The sequence below is a fragment of the Bidens hawaiensis genome, unplaced genomic scaffold, assembly GCF_021521415.1.
Source record: "Bidens hawaiensis isolate Kalapana, Puna unplaced genomic scaffold, B.hawaiensis_p1.1 tig00006607_1, whole genome shotgun sequence".
Lineage (NCBI taxonomy): Eukaryota > Viridiplantae > Streptophyta > Magnoliopsida > Asterales > Asteraceae > Bidens > Bidens hawaiensis.
Genome location: NW_027491446.1, coordinates 200,939 through 217,591, shown reverse-complemented (window position 1 = coordinate 217,591; position 16,653 = coordinate 200,939). Strand labels below are relative to the sequence as shown.

At 37.8% G+C, this 16,653-nt stretch overlaps 1 protein-coding gene and 1 long non-coding RNA gene across 2 annotated transcripts; both read left to right on the top strand.

The window, feature by feature from the left end:
- Positions 1 to 691: 691 nt before the first annotated feature.
- Positions 692 to 16,110, top strand: LOC143633064 (uncharacterized). The gene is made up of 15 exons (XM_077101427.1): positions 692 to 975; positions 3,803 to 8,561; positions 8,634 to 8,822; positions 8,952 to 9,066; positions 9,388 to 10,393; positions 10,495 to 10,942; positions 11,053 to 11,106; positions 11,212 to 13,894; positions 13,960 to 14,073; positions 14,156 to 14,286; positions 14,369 to 14,461; positions 14,537 to 14,806; positions 15,192 to 15,699; positions 15,773 to 15,848; positions 15,940 to 16,110. Exons 1-15 carry the CDS (start codon positions 710 to 712, stop codon positions 16,037 to 16,039), a joined length of 10,812 nt encoding a protein of 3,603 aa, XP_076957542.1. The 5' UTR covers positions 692 to 709; the 3' UTR covers positions 16,040 to 16,110.
- LOC143633050 (uncharacterized) lies at positions 2,454 to 3,735 on the top strand. The gene is made up of 3 exons (XR_013153619.1): positions 2,454 to 2,529; positions 2,605 to 2,931; positions 3,473 to 3,735. It is a non-coding gene; the product is annotated as an uncharacterized LOC143633050 (long non-coding RNA).
- Positions 16,111 to 16,653: the final 543 nt, after the last annotated feature.

The following is a 16,653-nucleotide window of genomic DNA, read 5'->3' as shown; positions in this document are numbered from 1 at the left end:
AAATTGGAATTTTGTAACGGGATGAGTTAAATGCATTATTTGTTCGAAACTCAAAATTCGTTGAGCAGTGTGATAGGTACAACGCGGGAAGTCGATCGGTATCGGTTCAATTCGTTATATTAAAAGTTTTGCGGATGAAGTTTCATTAGGCCCAACGTTATTGGCACCTCTTATGTGATCTTGATGAGTGGTGAAACCATTGCGAAATTATCATGCATGGTTTCTGGGATTACTTTGTTATGAGTATTCATTATGGAGGTTAGAATTAACACCTGTGTATAGTTCATATTTGCCGATGGCTGGTTCAAAAGGCTCACGGCTTGAACCTCGGGCTCGTAGCTCGTTTGATAAAAGCTTGATAAAACTATCTAATATAAAAAAAGTTGATTCGAAACGACCAGAGCCGAGCTAGCTTATTTTTGTAATCGAGCCGAGCTTGACCTAAGCTCGGTTCAGATCATGGCTCGAGTATACGCTCGTTTAACTTCAAGATCAACCTCGAGCTCGAACCTACCCTAGCCCGAGTCGTGAGCAGTTGATGGCAGGCATACGCTGATTTTTGTCCGAGCAATTGTTAGTTTACAACAACTCCCAAAACCTCTTCACCCTGCTTCTCTTCAGCGCTGAGTTCATTATCTCCAAACTCTAAACTCAAACACACAAATATTATTAATTAAGCATAGAGAACGGAGGATATGCAGCAGCAGTGATGAATATGCAAGGTCTTCATCATCAACAACAACAATTAGCTTCTCTACTCTCCGTAGCTCTTCCCAAAGACAACAAGGACTCCTCTTCATCATCAAAACCTAATAATATTCCTCCGTCTGAAGGGAATGTAGACGACGATAATACTTCTCGATTGGCCGCCATTAATTCACTTCACCGCGCCATTGTTTACCCTCACAACTCCCTTCTCGTCACTCACTCCGCCTCCTTTCTCGCCCAGGGCTTCTCGCAACTCATTGCGGATAAGTAAGTGTTTGTTTTGAATTTTCATTACATGTTTTAGGTTTTCATTCTTATTAGAGGTTCAATTGCTGTTGTTGTTAATGTTATTATTGATGTGTTATGCTAAACCTAGTGTAATTGTGACGCGAGCCTTTGCTTAATTTTGTAGGTGGATCCATGGATTAATATAGTGTTGAACTGTATGCGTTGAATTTGATTACATGTTTTAGGTTTTCATTATTAGAGGCTGAATAATTGTTAATGCTATTATTTGTGTGTAAAGTTAGATCATGTGTTATGCTTAACCTAATTGCTTGGTGTGAGATATGTACAAAGTTTACTGTCTCTGCTAGCCCTAGTGTCATATCTATGAGGTTTACGGATAATAGTAATAGTGGTACACGCGCATCTGTTTAATTTCGTAGCTGGATCGATGGATTAATATAGCGTTGGACTTGTTTATGATTGCTAATTGGATTTGTATGCACTGAATGATTTAGGTTTTCATCAATAGAGGTTAAATGGCTGTTATTTATGGTGGGAAAAAGTAGGTGATGTATTATGCTAAACCTAATTGCTTCGTGTGAGATATCTCCAAATTTACAGTCATAGCTATAAGGTTCAAGGTGTGATTGTGATATGTGTAAGTTAGTTTCAGTGAAAGGCATAATGTTAGAAGAAAATCAGGATTGTTAATGTTATCTTGTTATAGAGATTAGAGCATTACCATAATGTTGGCTATTGGAATTTGACGAAATTAATGTTCCAACAAAACCATGGATAGCTTACTCTAACGGAACATCATGTTCTCTGCATCTTTCTGAAACCAGTTAGTTGTTGGCATGAATGTTTCTTTTCTTGTTTTTTTCTTTGCTCCAATTCCAGTGAACTAGAGACTGGTTTTGCTGTAAACGTAAACCTTTGAATTTCATTTAGTGATGGTTGTGTTAGAGTGCAATCTGGAAAGTATGCTCGTGTTAAGTTGTATAAACATATGCTAGGCGGTTTGCACATTTATAGATTACTTATGCTAAACCGTGAGGCCTAACTGTGCAACCACTAACACGCGAACATACAAAGTAGAATGTGTCCATAATACAAACATAAGTATGTGCAATAGATTTACATGCATGTAATTAAGTTGCAAATATGCAACACGTTAGGATCTTTCATTTAACAGGCTGGCATCAGCAGATTGCACTTATCCCTCGCAATATCTTTCAGTTTTACGTTGTTCTTTTCTTTTTTTAGTTATGTGCATTCACCACAAGATAGCATGTGTAAATTGTTCACCCATGCTTATCTACACTTGTTCTAACCATGAGAACTCGTTAGCGCCACCTTTTTGTTTTAAGGGTAAAATACCCTCTAAAGTAAGTAGATTCTTTTTTATTTTGGGGAAAATGAGATCATATACGTTCAAGAATATATAGGAGAACAAAGAAGACTTAATTTTACGTGAAGGTTAATAATTGCGGTTGTAATCTTATAACTCACAGAAGGGGAAATCCTGATTATACGATATACATCAGGGAAGAATAGGCAACAGTGTAAAATCATTCCTAAATACAATCCTAAGTCATGAGCGTGCCTTCCGACAGCCTTTCTCAAGATGGAGCATGATCATGCACGATATGCTACCAATGAAGTCAGCTTTTGGGTCTTTGATAGGGGTTAGATCCGGTTTAGTCCTGCTTGTAAGATCTGGGGTTTACACTAGAGTAATATATCATATATTTCACAGATACTTCTTTAACTAGTTGAGACTCTCGATCTATCTTATCATTCCTTTTAGAGAAGAATCTTTCTTTACCTTAACTTGACTGTAACGATTATACTTAAATCAAATTCCGGCCAAAGCTAAATATAAGTTTGTTAAAATGTGTCATTGCGTATTTGCTTATAATCAAATACTTTAGTTGTGATACTTTTTGCCATGTAATCAACTATTTTTTACTTTGTTATAGTGGTACAATCATAGTTGTCAATAGCGACAATAACGGCCATATGCCGCTACATGTTACTTGGCGGCCAAATAGCGACTTCCGGCGGCGGATTCCGGTGCCGGAGCTGCAGTTTTGCCGGAAACAAGGAAGAAGAAAAATACCTGGCTGCGTAAGCGGCTGTATCTTTGTTTTAGGTTTTTTAGGTTTAAATAACTTTACATATTTAACATTTAACCCCTTTTATCTTTCAATTGTTTGTATTTGGTCCCTAAAACTTATCAATTTTAACATAAAAAGTTTGAATTAGTTTGTGTATTTCAATATTTAATCCTTCTATTATTACTACTTTACATTTAGTCTTTGAACTTATAAATCTATACATAATTAAGTTTAAAATTGACATTATATATATATAAAGATTATAAATAGCTATTTTTTATATTTATAATTTTTTTACTACTTTACCGCTAAACACGAAATAGCGGTCGCTATTTACCGCTATTCGCTATGTAGCATATAGGTAGTGTGTTGCTATTTACCGCTATTCGCTATTGACAACTATGGGTACAGTGAAGTTAGTAGGCAACTCTATTAAAGGGAGAACGACCTGCCCCTTACCTTTTTAATCCTGAATTGACTGTGTTTTCCAACTCACGTGGATTGTATGTGGAAGATCATTTGCAAGCTTATGAATTGTATCATGATTTTTCTCTATCAATTCCATCATTTAGTACTGCATATATGTTTATTTTGCAGTGAACAATTATGCATAATGTTTGATTTACTAAAGATACACAGTAGATGCTGCAGATCTTACTTTTCACATTGGAACTCTATGTGCAAGGTTTAAAATATGTTTCTTATTTTTTTATATATATTATGGTTATTTTGCTTGCTTTATACAGATCATATACAGTACGCCAAGCTGCTGCTACAGCCTACGGTGCCTTATGTGCTGTCTTATGTTCACTCCCGAGTGGAAGGCAGAACCATGTTATTCTTGGAAACTTGGTTGATAGATTTATTAGTTGGGCATTGCCACTGTTTAGTAATGTGAATGCTGGTAACGGGACTGTGGAGTTTGCAGCAGAAGCTCTCCATGAGTTCCTTAATGTTGGAGATATTGCAGCTACTGAGAGATATGCGCTACCCATTCTTAAAGCATGCCAAGAGCTTCTAGAAGATGAGAGAACCTCGTTAAGCTTGCTACACCGGATTTTGACCATTTTGACTTTGATTTCTCTTAAGTTCTTTGCCTGTTTTCAGGCCCATTTTGTTGACATAGTTGACTTGTTTCTTGGGTGGGCAATGATACCCGATCTTGCTGAAACTGATAGGAGTGTTATTATGAATAGTTTTTTGCAATTTCAGAAACATTGGGTCAATAATTTACAGTTCTCATTGGGATTACTTTCAAAGTTTTTGGGTGACATGGATGTACTGCTTCAGGATGGAAGTTTGGGGACCCCACAACAGCGTCAAAGATTGCTTGTGTTGTTGTCTTGTTTTTCTACAGTTTTGCAGTCTACAGCATCTGGGTTGCTAGAGATAAATTTACTTGAAGAAATTAAAGACCCCCTTAGCAAAATGCTTCCACAATTATTGGGATGTTTGTCAATGGTTGGAAAGAAATACGGTTGGTCAAAATGGATTGTTGATTCCTGGAAATGCTTGACTCTTTTGGCAGAAATTTTGAGTGAAAGGTTTTCACCTTTCTACAGTTTTGCTGTTGATATCCTGTTTCAAAGCTTGGATATGAAGAAAGCCACTAAAGCTTTAAACACCGAGAAACTTACTTCTTTTCAGGTTCATGGAGTTCTGAAAACCAATCTTCAGTTATTATCACTTCAGAAGCTTGGTCTTCTATCTTCATCTGTACATAAATTATTGCAGTTTGATTCACCTGTATCTCAGCTTCGTTTGCATCCAAATCGCTTGGTGACCTCAAGTTCTGCTGCTACTTATGTTTTCTTACTTCAGCATGGAAATAATGATGTTGTCGAATCTGCAATAACTTCATTACTTGAAGAACTAAGCATGTTAAAGAGAATGCTTGTTAATGCAAATCAGTTTGCCCCTAGCATAATTTCCAAAACCGAGCTGTTTGCACTCTTTAAGTTTGATTTGAAAGTTCTCTTGAGTTGTGTTTCTTTGGGTGGCGGTAACGCTTTGATAGGCAAAGCAGAAATAGATTCATTATATGTTAATAGATCAGAGAAAATGAAGTGTCATCTTATTCAAAACTTGAATCCTTTTGAACCACCTATACAAGCATATGTGGAGTTGCAAGTAAGTATTTTTAAGATGCTAAATAGGCTTAGTGCAGTTGAATTTCTTAGCAAGTTCTCAATAAGGAAATACATAAATGAAAACATTTCAGTTGGTGATCTCAGAAAGTACACTGTGCTGCTCACAAGAGCTCTTCATATTTCATCTCCTTTGGCAGTTAAACTAGAAGCATTACAGTGGATACGTACATATTGTGAGACAGTTAAGCATACGTATGATAGTTCAAAGTATAAAGATTATGACTATCTTGAGTTTTTTAGTGAGTTAGTTTTCTCTGTTCTTGATGCTGCATCTGATAGGGAATCAAAGGTGAGGTGCCAGGTTGCATCGGTATTGGAAATGTTCCTGCACTCAAAACTCATACACCCGATGCAGTTGTATTTTTTAATTGAAATTATTCTTGAAAGGCTTGGAGATCCAGATGAAGATATCAAAGAATTATATCTAAAATTGCTTTCTCATGCATTACCTGTCACAGTACTTGCGTGTGGCATGCATTATGATGGATCAGTTACCAAGTATCGGTTAACCAAGCAGTGGAAGAAAATTTTTGCTCTAAAGCAACTGCCACAACAGCTTCACTCAAAGCAGTTGGTTTCAATTTTAAGTTACATTTCACAAAGATGGAAGGTGCCACTTTCTTCTTGGATTCAACGGCTTGTTCATACTGGTAGAAATGTAAAGGATTTTGCTTTGGTCCAACAAGAAGACACAATAAACTTGCATGCAACAAGTTTATGGCTGGACTTGAATGTAGAAGAAAATCTTCTTGATAGAATATGTTCAGTAAATCTCCTTGCTGGAGCATGGTGGGCCATACATGAAGCAGCTAGATACTGTATTACTACACGTCTTCGGACCAATCTTGGTGGGCCCTCACAGACTTTTGCTGCTTTGGAACGAATGCTTTTGGATGTTGCACATGTACTACAGGTTAATTCTGACCAAAGTGATCCAAACTTAAATCTTTTAGGTAATTCTTCTTACACACATTTGTTACCATTGAGACTGTTACTTGATTTTGTTGAGTCACTGAAGAAAAATGTGTACAACGCTTATGATGGATCAACTGTTTTACCATCTCCATCTCGTCAGAGTTTAGTGTTTTTCAGAGCAAATAAAAAAGTTTGTGAAGAATGGTTTTCTCGAATATGTGAGCCAATGATGAATGCAGGGATGGCCCTACAATGTCATGATGCTACGATTCATTATTGTGGTTTGCGTTTGCAAGAACTGAAAAGCTTAGTGGCTTCATCTATGATGGAAAAATCAAGGGGCCAAGTCATGGAAAACCTTCATAACATGAAATCTAGGTTTTCTGGAGATATCTTGCGGGTCCTTCGGCATATGACTTTGTCTCTATGTAAGAATCATGAGCCTGAGGTTTTAGTTGGGTTGCAAAAATGGGTATTGGGTGCATTTTATCCTTTATTTGTGGAAGAAAACCAAAGTATGAGTGATGATAATAGACTTGGACCTTTGTCTTGGATTAAAGGGCTTGTTTATCAAGCACAAGGTCAGTATGAAAAGGCTGCTGCTCATTTCACGCATTTATTACAAACTGAAGAATCACTTGGTTCTATGGGATCCGAAGGTATACAATTTGCTATAGATCGTATAATTGAAAGTTACAGTGCAGTTTCAGATTGGAAATCACTTGAATCTTGGCTCTCAGAGTTGCAACTGCTTCGTGCTAAGCATGCTGGTAAAAGTTACTCTGGTGCTCTAACAATGGCAGGAAATGAACTAAATGTAATTCATGCTTTAGCTCATTTTGACGACGGTGATTACACGTCAGCATGGTCTTGCCTTGACTTGACGCCTAAAAGTAGCAATGAACTTGCGTTAGATCCAAAAGTAGCTTTACAAAGAAGTGAGCAGATGCTTCTACAAGCAATGCTTTTTAATATTGAAGGGAAGGTGGAAAAGGTGCAACATGAACTACAAAAGGCGAAGTTAATGCTGAATGAAACATTTACTATTTTGCCACTTGATGGGTTGACAGAAGCAGCAGAACATGTTAATCAGTTGCATTGCATATCTGCATTTGAAGAAAGTTGCAAGGTTTCAGGTACCCAGGATGTAAAACTTCCATTGTTATTAAGCTCGTATATTCAAGAATTAAAGTTCCCAAGCAGTCATGTTCATCAAGATTGTAAGCCATGGATGAAAGTTCTGCGTGTTTATCGAACCATTCATCCTACCTCTCCAGTGACTATATATCTCAGTCTGAGTTTACTAAATTTAGCTCGAAAACAAAAAAACTTGATGTTGGCAAATCATCTCAATGACTATTTGAGCAAGTGTCATTTAGGGTCTTCTGATGAAAGTTTTCATAAATCAGTCTTGGCACGTATGCAATATGAGAGCATTCTCTTGAAGCGTGCTGAAAACAAGCTTGAAGAGGCTTATACAGGTCTATGGTCGTTTATTAGTCCTTCCATGGGCCCCTCCTCATCTGTTGTTTCTGCTGATTCTAATGACACTTTAAAGGCAAAAGCATGTTTAAAACTTTCAAATTGGTTAAAAAGGGACCGCATGGATGTCAATTTGGAGAATATTGTTTTCAAGATAAGATCAGAACTTAGTGCAAGTGATGATAATATGAACTCTCAATTGAGGATGGATCTTATTGTTGAAGAAGTTGTAGGTACAACTACTAAACTCTCTTCACGTCTATGTCCCACGATGGGGAAGTCGTGGATTTCTTATGCTTCTTGGTGTTATGCTCAAGCAAAGGCAACTCTACCTACTCCAAATGAATCCGCCCTTCAGTCTTGCTCCTTTTCTCCGATTCTTGGTTCAGAAATATTGCCAAACAGATTCCAATTTACTGAAGAAGAGCTCTCCAGAATCAAATATGCTATTTTAGAGCTTCTTAATAAAGCAAGAGATGTTAGAGATTCAAACAGTGTCCCTCAAGATGAAAACTATGACCACGCGGTGGTTGAGCAAGTAGTGAAAATATTAGAAGCTGCAGCTGGAGAACCTGGAGCCGAAAGTTTTAGTTGTGAAAGCCTTTCTGCTGTTGTTACCTCTCAGTTGCAAAAGTTCTTTCTGTTTGCAAACATTAGTGTTGATGGAACTAACTCATCACTGTTTAATGATTTGGTTGGTGTTTGGTGGTCTTTGAGAAAAAGAAGGGTGTCTCTGTTTGGGCATGCGGCTGAAGCTTATATAAATTTCCTGTCACATTCATCTTCCAAGCTCTGGGGTGGTAAAGTGGCTGATGCTACTGGGGATAAAGGTCAAAAGAATGCTAGTGTTACCTTGAAAGCTACACTATATGTTTTGCATATCCTTCTTAATTATGGAAAAGAGTTAAAAGCTATCTTGGAACCTGCACTTTCAACAGTTCCTTTGCTGCCTTGGCAGGTGAAGACCCTTTTTTGCTATTCAAAGTTTTCTGTTTACCAATTATGTTCTGATTATTATCTCTATTTGAAGGAAGTGACTCCACAAATATTTGCTCGTTTAAGCTCTCATCCTGAAGAAGATGTTCGGAAGCAGCTTGAGAGCATTCTGGTAATGCTGGCAAAGCAATCGCCATGGTCCATAATTTATCCAACCCTTGTTGATATTAACACAAGTGAAGAGGATCCTTCAGAGGAGCTTCAATGCATATTGGGATGTTTGGTAAGTGCTTGGGATATATTTGTGATGAGTAATAGTTTGTTTGAAATGTGTTTTATGATGTTTTGTTTCACTTATATGTGAAAGTACTTAGGATCACTAAAAACCTAAGCATTCATAATGTATATGCAGAACAAGCAATATCCAAGGTTAGTCCAGGACGTTCAGCTCATGATTAAAGAGCTAGAAAATGTAACTGTTCTTTGGGATGAATTGTGGCTCAGCACATTGCAAGATCTTCACTCAGGTAGCATTTTCTTACCAAGTTTAATGTAGACAGTAGGTTCTTCACAAGCAATTATATAAGCAAATTGCAATGGCCAATGAGTATGAAACAACAAAGCACATGATTTAGGTTTCTGATGTCAAACAGTGTCACATGCCTGCAACTTATTTCTGCTCTTCCAAAATAAAGAAATTTAACCAAAATTTCATCAAAGTTGATTTTTTATTGTTTAACATCTCAGTAGGTCTTTTTGCTAATTATTACCATGCATTCAATGCGAGATTGTTTCTAAATATAATTGTGTATCTGCATCTTTGAACATCATCTTTTCTTACTTTTTAGATGTAATGGGACGAATAAATTTGCTGAAGGAGGAAGCATCACGTATCGCAGAGAATGTCACTCTTAGTCACACTGAAAAGAATAAGATAAACGCTGCAAAATACTCTGCTATGATGGCACCCACTGTTGTAACCCTGGACCGTCGTTTAGCTTCCACCTCTCGGAAACCCGAAACACCTCACGAGATTTGGTTCCATAATGAATATATGCCACAGATCAAAGCAGCCATTTCAAACTTCAAGACTCCAGCATCTGCTGCTGCATTAGGAGACATTTGGAAACCATTTGATACCATTGTTGCATCTTTAGCATCTTATAGAAGAAAATCCTCAATATCCTTGGGAGAAGTTGCTCCTCAAATAGCTCTGTTATCGTCATCTGATGTCCCAATGCCTGGTCAACAGGGTCTGACAACTAATCTTCAGGGAATTATCACAATTGCATCTTTCTCTCAACAAATAGTTATCTTGCCAACAAAAACAAAACCTAAGAAACTTGTTATAGTGGGCTCAGATGGTCAAACCTACCCCTTTTTATTAAAAGGCCGGGAAGACCTACGTCTTGATGCTAGAGTAATGCAACTGTTGCAAGCTATAAATGGTTTTCTACACTCGTCTCCTATATCCATCCGTCATTATTCAGTAACACCTATTAGTGGTCGAGCCGGTTTGATTCAGTGGGTGGAAAATGTAACGAGTATTTATAGTGTGTATAAGTCTTGGCAGAGCCGTGTACAGGCTGCACAACTTTCAGGGGTTGCTTCTGGAAATACAAAGAACTCGGTTCAATCACATATACCTCGGCCTACTGATATGTTTTATGGTAAAATTATACCAGCACTCAAGGAAAAAGGCATCAGAAGAGTGATTTCTAGAAAAGATTGGCCTCATGAAGTCAAACGGAAAGTTCTTTTGGATCTTATGCACGAGACTCCTAAACAACTTCTTCAGCAAGAAATCTGGTGTGCAAGTGAAGGTTTCAAAGCCTTCCGCTCTAAATTGAAAAGGTTCATATTTTCAAATCATCTTTGAGCAGTTATTAATTGTAAGAAATTAACTACTGAGATTTGGATTATGATGTCTCTTATTTGTTTTTATTTGCTTTCAGGTATTCTGGAAGTGTAGCTGCCATGAGCATGGTAGGGCACATATTAGGTCTTGGGGACAGACATTTGGATAATATTCTTTTGGACTTCCATAGTGGGGATATTGTCCACATTGATTATAATGTGTGCTTTGACAAAGGGCAGCGGTTAAAGGTTCCTGAAATTGTGCCCTTTCGACTTACACAAACACTTGAAGCTGCTTTAGGATTAATGGGCACTGAAGGCTCCTTCAGGAATAACTGTGAAGCAGTTCTTGGTATCTTGAAGAAAAATAAAGATGTACTTTTGATGTTATTAGAGGTTTTTGTCTGGGATCCCCTTGTGGAGTGGACACGTGGCGATTTCCATGATGATGCAGCAATTGTTGGTGAAGAAAGGAAAGGCATGGAGCTGGCAGTTAGCTTAAGTTTATTTGCATCTCGTGTGCAAGAAATCCGTGTACCTTTACAGGTGTTTTTACATTTTTCACGTTTTCGTTTTTTTGTAAAGTTTGTTAGATTTTCAGGTGCAATTTCATCTTCTTATGCTGAAGCACTGATTTTTTTTTTCAAACTGTCCAGGAACATCATGATCTCTTATTGACTACATTACCAGCTGTTGAATCTGCTCTTCAGGTAGGTTGAAGTAGTTAGTAGTTACAATTACAATATGTTTTGCAGCTTATAACTGTTCTTATCTGGAATGTTTCTCTAACTATGAGAATGTTACATTGTTACCAGAGGTTTGCAGATGTTTTAGGTCAATACGAGATTGTGTCAGCTGTCTACAATCGCACAGATCAAGAGAGATCTAACCTTGTTCTTCGCGAGACATCAGCTAAAGCAATTGTTGCTGAAGCAGCTAACAATTCAGAGAAAACCCGTATTGCTTTCGAGTTACAAGCTCGGGAATTTGCTCAAACAAAGGCTGCTGTAGCCGAGAAAGCCTTAGAGGCTGCAACCTGGATTGAACAACATGGCCGAATAATTGATGCTCTAAGAAACAGTTCTATCCCAGAGATAAAATCTCACATACAGTTAAGTGGTAAAGAAAAATCTCTTTCTCTTACATCTGCTGTTTTGGTAGCAGGGGTTCCATTTACAGTTGTTCCAGAACCTACACAAGTACAATGCCATGATATTGATAGGGAAGTTTCTCAGCTGGTTTCTGATTTGGATCACGGGCTCACTTCTGCTGTTACATCGCTCCAAACATATTCATTGGCTTTGCAAAGGATTTTGCCACTAAATTACCTTACAACCAGCCCGGTCCATGGTTGGGCCCAGATTCTGAAACTTTCAGTAAGCTCAGTTTCATCTGATATATTATCTCTCACCAGAAGACAAGGTGCTGAACTGGTAGCAAAAGTGCATGAAGATGGTTTTGAGACGGTTACACTCATTCATAATGATTTGTGTCTTCAAGTTGAGAAGTATGGGGATGAGATTGAAAGGGTTGAAAAAGAGTATCAAGAATTGGTGAATTCGATTGGTGCAGAGACCGAGTCCCGACCCAAGGATCGTCTCATGGCTACTTTTACAAATTTCTTGCATTCAGCCAGCCAACCGGTCAAAGATTCCCGATTGCAAAGTGTAGTAGGCATAGCTGTAAGTTCTCTTTATAATGAGGTTAAACATAGACTTGTTGAGTTATTGAATCATTCAAGCGGGACAAGAACTATGAATAGCTTTCTTCTAAGCGAACTTGAGGAGAAAATAGAGAAATGTGTTCTTGTAGCAGATTGGTTGAATGAAGTAAAGCAATCAATTTCCATGGATATACCAGATGATTCTTTTAAAACAAACTGGGCTTCCATTTTTAAAACCAGTTTACTCTCATGCAAAACGTTGGTTGCACAAATGGTTGAAAATGTTGTACCGAATGTTGTAAGATCTGTTATTTCATATGATTCAGAAATTATGGATACATTTGGATCTCTTTCACAAATCAGGGGTTCAATCGATACAGCACTTGAGCAGTTAATTGAGATTCAGTTAGAGAGAGCATCTTTAGCAGAGCTGGAGCAGAGTTATTTTGTGAAAGTAGGGTTTATAACTGAAAAACAGTTGGCTCTTGAAGAGGCTGCTGTTAAGGGTCGGGATCATCTTTCATGGGAAGAAGCTGATGAGTTGACATCTCAAGAAGAAGCTTGCAGGGCCCAACTGGATGAGCTTCATAAAACATGGAATCAGAGGGATATTCGAACTAATTCTTTGATAAAAAGGGAAGCAAGTATAAGAAATGCATTAATGTCTGCTGAAAATCATTTGCAGTCTTTAATTGGTCAAGAACAAGTTAAAGGAACCAAAGCGCTTCTCTTGGCAATAATCCAGCCCTTCTTTGAATTGGAATCAGTTGATACAACATTATCATCATATGGTGGATCATCAGATACTACAAATACAGTTGTTTCCCATATTTCAGATTTGATTAGTTATGGTAGTGCAATACCAACATATATTTGGAAATTATCTGGTTTACTGGAAACCCATTTGTTTTTTATGTGGAAAGTAGCGGTTATGGATTCTTTTCTTGATTCCTGCATACGTGTAGCAGCTTCATCAAGGGATCAAAACATAGGTTTTGACCAGGTTGTAAATGCTGTTAAGAAAAAGCTATCTAGTCAACTCCAAGAACATGTTGGTCAATATCTAAGAGACAAAGTTGCCCCTCTTCTGTTGACTATGCTGGATACAGAAACTGAACATTTAAAACAAATGACTGGAGATCCAAATGATCCTAATTTTGAAGAGATAACAAGAGATACAGGTGCTGTTGAAAGAGTGAAGTTAATGCTTGAAGAATACTGCAATGCACATGAAACGGTGAGAGCGGGAATGTCGGCTGCATTGCTCATGAAAAGACAAGTTAAAGAACTTAAAGAGGGCCTACACAAGACATGTTTGGATATTATACAGCTGGAATGGATGCATGATATTACATTAAGCCCGTTACATAACTGCAGGCTGATATGTCACAAATTCCTTTCAAATGATGACAACACACTTCCACTTATTCTAAACCTCAGCAGGCCTCGATTATTGGAAACCATACAATCTTCAGTAACCAAAGTGGTTCGCTCAATTGAGGGCTTGCAAGCGTGTGAACAAACTTCAATCACAGCAGAAGGCCAGCTGGAGAGAGCCATGGGTTGGGCTTGTGGAGGGCAAAACACAAGTTTGACCGGGTCTACCTCAGCAAGGAGCTCTGGAATCCCGCCTGAATTTCATGATCATTTAGCAAAAAGACGACAGCTGTTATGGAATGCACGTGAGAAGGCATCTGATATAATCAAAATCTGCATGTCAATATTGGATTTTGAAACATCTAGAGATGGAGTACTTGGGACAGATGGCAGAGCGTGGCAACAAGCTTACTTTAACGCATTAACAAGTTTGGATGCCACTTATCATTCTTTTACGCGTAAGCACTAGTTTTGTTTATCAGCCAAATTTCTGAAATATTGTGCTAAGAATGGCTTCTATCAGGTGCCGAGCATGAGTGGGAGTTAGCACAGAGTAACATGGAAGCTGCTTCAAACGCTTTACTTGCAGCAAGCAATGAACTTCGTGTTGCTTCTGCTAAAGCAAAATCTGCATCAAGTATGGAGTTTTTTTTATCTGCCTTTTGTTTTAATATTATGATTCTGTATGACGTTAGGTTTTTGTTCGGGTATTGTTTCAGGTGATTTACAAGATACATTTGTTGCTATGAGAGATTGTGCGTATGATGCTAGCCTGGCATTGTCTGCTTTTGGTTCTATTACCCGGGGTCACACTGCTTTGACTTCTGAGTGTGGTTCCATGCTTGAAGAGGTATGCTACTTGCAAACTGAAAGAAAATATTGTAAATATCGTATCACACATTTGATCTTACTAAACCCTATTTACTTCATAGGTTTTGGCAATAACAAAAGGTCTACATGATGTTCACACTCTAGGAAAAGAGGCTTCTGCATTACACTCTTCTCTTATGGGAGATCTTTCAAAGGTTTTAACTTTTCTCTGAGGATATATAACAGAAACCTTCTAAAATCTGTAACTATAATGAGTTTGTATTGAACAGGCAAATAGTATTATGCTTCCACTGGAATCTGTGTTATCTAAGGATGTTGAGGCAATGACTGAAGCTATGAACAAGGAAAAAGAGACAAAAATGGAAATTTCTCCTATTCATGGACAAGCAATATATCATTCTTACCATGCAAAAATCAAGGAGGCTTGTCATGTCATCAGACCTTTGGTTCCATCACTTACATTTTCTGTTAAGGGACTCCATTCCATCCTTACAAGGTTGGCACGAACCGCAAATATCCATGCAGGAAATCTTCATAAGGTATGCATTGATTGTAGTAATTTATTTTGTAATCATATATTCATATTACACATTAAAAGTTTATAAATAAAGAAAAAGGAAGATAATAGTGTTTGGATCAGCCTGCCCTAAACTAGGGGTATGCATGGGTTGATTTGGGTCAGTTTTGAGCTCAAGCCGAAAATTCAGTTTTTGAGTTTTTAAAAAAGGTTGGTTTTGGCTTTGAGTTAGGTTTTTTAGGTAATATCCTTTCGTCTTGAAATTTTGGGCCAAAATAGTAAGTTTGGGCTGAAGGTTTGGACCTAAATCTTTTTGTTAATTATTTTGTTAATTATTAGTTAACTGATTGTTGTCTAGTGACCCAATCTCCCGACTTTAAATATCTGACATTTGTGGTCTTTACTAGGCTCTTGAAGGGCTGGGTGAAAGCCAGGAAATAAGGTCACAGGATCTTGTTGGGGACGACACTGGATATGATAACAAAGAGAACGACATCTTTACAAGATCCGATGGCGAGGATGATGAAGAATCACCTCAGGTGACAGGTGTCAGTTTGCAAGATAAAGGATGGATATCTCCTCCAGACAGTATCTATGATGACAGCTCAGACTCTGGTGCCACATCAGCTTTCAATAGTTTCACTGGCTCAGAAGTAACCGAACCACATCCAAATGAAAACGATTCGAAAGAAAATACAGATGTATCTAGTTCTTCACCATGTGAATCGGAATCTAGAGATAAGGATGTTAGCCCGGTGGATGGTGATCCTGTTGATGTCGTAGCATCACGCTTAAGTTCATCTGAAACAAATGTAGGTGTCGCAAATATTAAACTAGGTTCCCAACGTCAAGAGGAAGGCCATAATTCGCCTACACAAAATACAGATGTTGCAGTCCAAGTGAGCAGAGTGAAAAGTAAGTTTTATTAAATTAATTTTATTCCGTATATTTTTTATTACTTAATGTTTTTGTATGTTGGCTCCATTAGGTAAAAATGCATATGCCGTGTCGGTTCTAAGGCGAGTTGAAATGAAAATAGAAGGTAGAGATATCACTGATAAAAGGCATGTGTTCTTCCATAAACTTCACCTTTTTTAATTGATCATAGGATTATAGCGCATGTTTAATTAAAAGTATATCTTTTATTTTTTTCAGAGACATAAGTATTGCAGAGCAAGTTGATTATCTACTTAGGCAAGCAACGAGTGTGGATAACCTCTGCAATATGTATGAAGGTTGGACACCTTGGATTTGAGCTCCTTCAAAGTGGTTACTTGTGCTACAAGCTATTTGACCCATCTTGCACACATTTCTTGTTGATGGTACATGTGCCCTAAAGCTACTCTAAATTTTGGGGAACTAGGAATCATGGATGCAATATGCCAATTCAAAGAAGGGCATATTCGTCCACGAGGTTTTTCCTTTATGGGCTGATCTTATTTTGCATGCAACTCGATCTCAAAACCATTGGGAAAATTCAAAAGCTGTTACAAGGTATAGTTTCAAAAGGTGTTGCATGGTATCTTTTTGACTATTTTGCCCCAATGTACTTGCGCGCTCATTGTTGGTGCCTTGTGGTTTTGCAGTTTTGAGACTACAATCGGTCTAATGGAAGATGCTGATATCCCTGGTTTTTAAAAAGCAAGAGATGGTTTGTCATGAGGATATTGGGCCCATAATACATGTTTCTGCTTCTTTTTTTTTATATATATATGACAAATAACTCGCAAACTATGCTTAGTGAGAATGATATGGATACCTTTGGGCGTCATGTTAACCTGCGGCTATGTATGTTACATATAGTGGCGCTCGTTACTGTAACACCCCAACCCGGAACAGGCTAACGTGTTACTATTACAGATATCAAAT

Excerpts from the sequence above, each read along its gene's own strand:
- LOC143633064 (XM_077101427.1), top strand. The coding sequence starts at position 710 with ATGAATATGCAAGGTCTTCATCATCAACAACAACAATTAGCTTCTCTA. Across the intron at positions 14,074-14,155 it reads TAAAGCAAAATCTGCATCAA|GTGATTTACAAGATACATTT; the intron begins GTATGGAGTTTT and ends GTATTGTTTCAG. Across the intron at positions 14,462-14,536 it reads TTATGGGAGATCTTTCAAAG|GCAAATAGTATTATGCTTCC; the intron begins GTTTTAACTTTT and ends TGTATTGAACAG.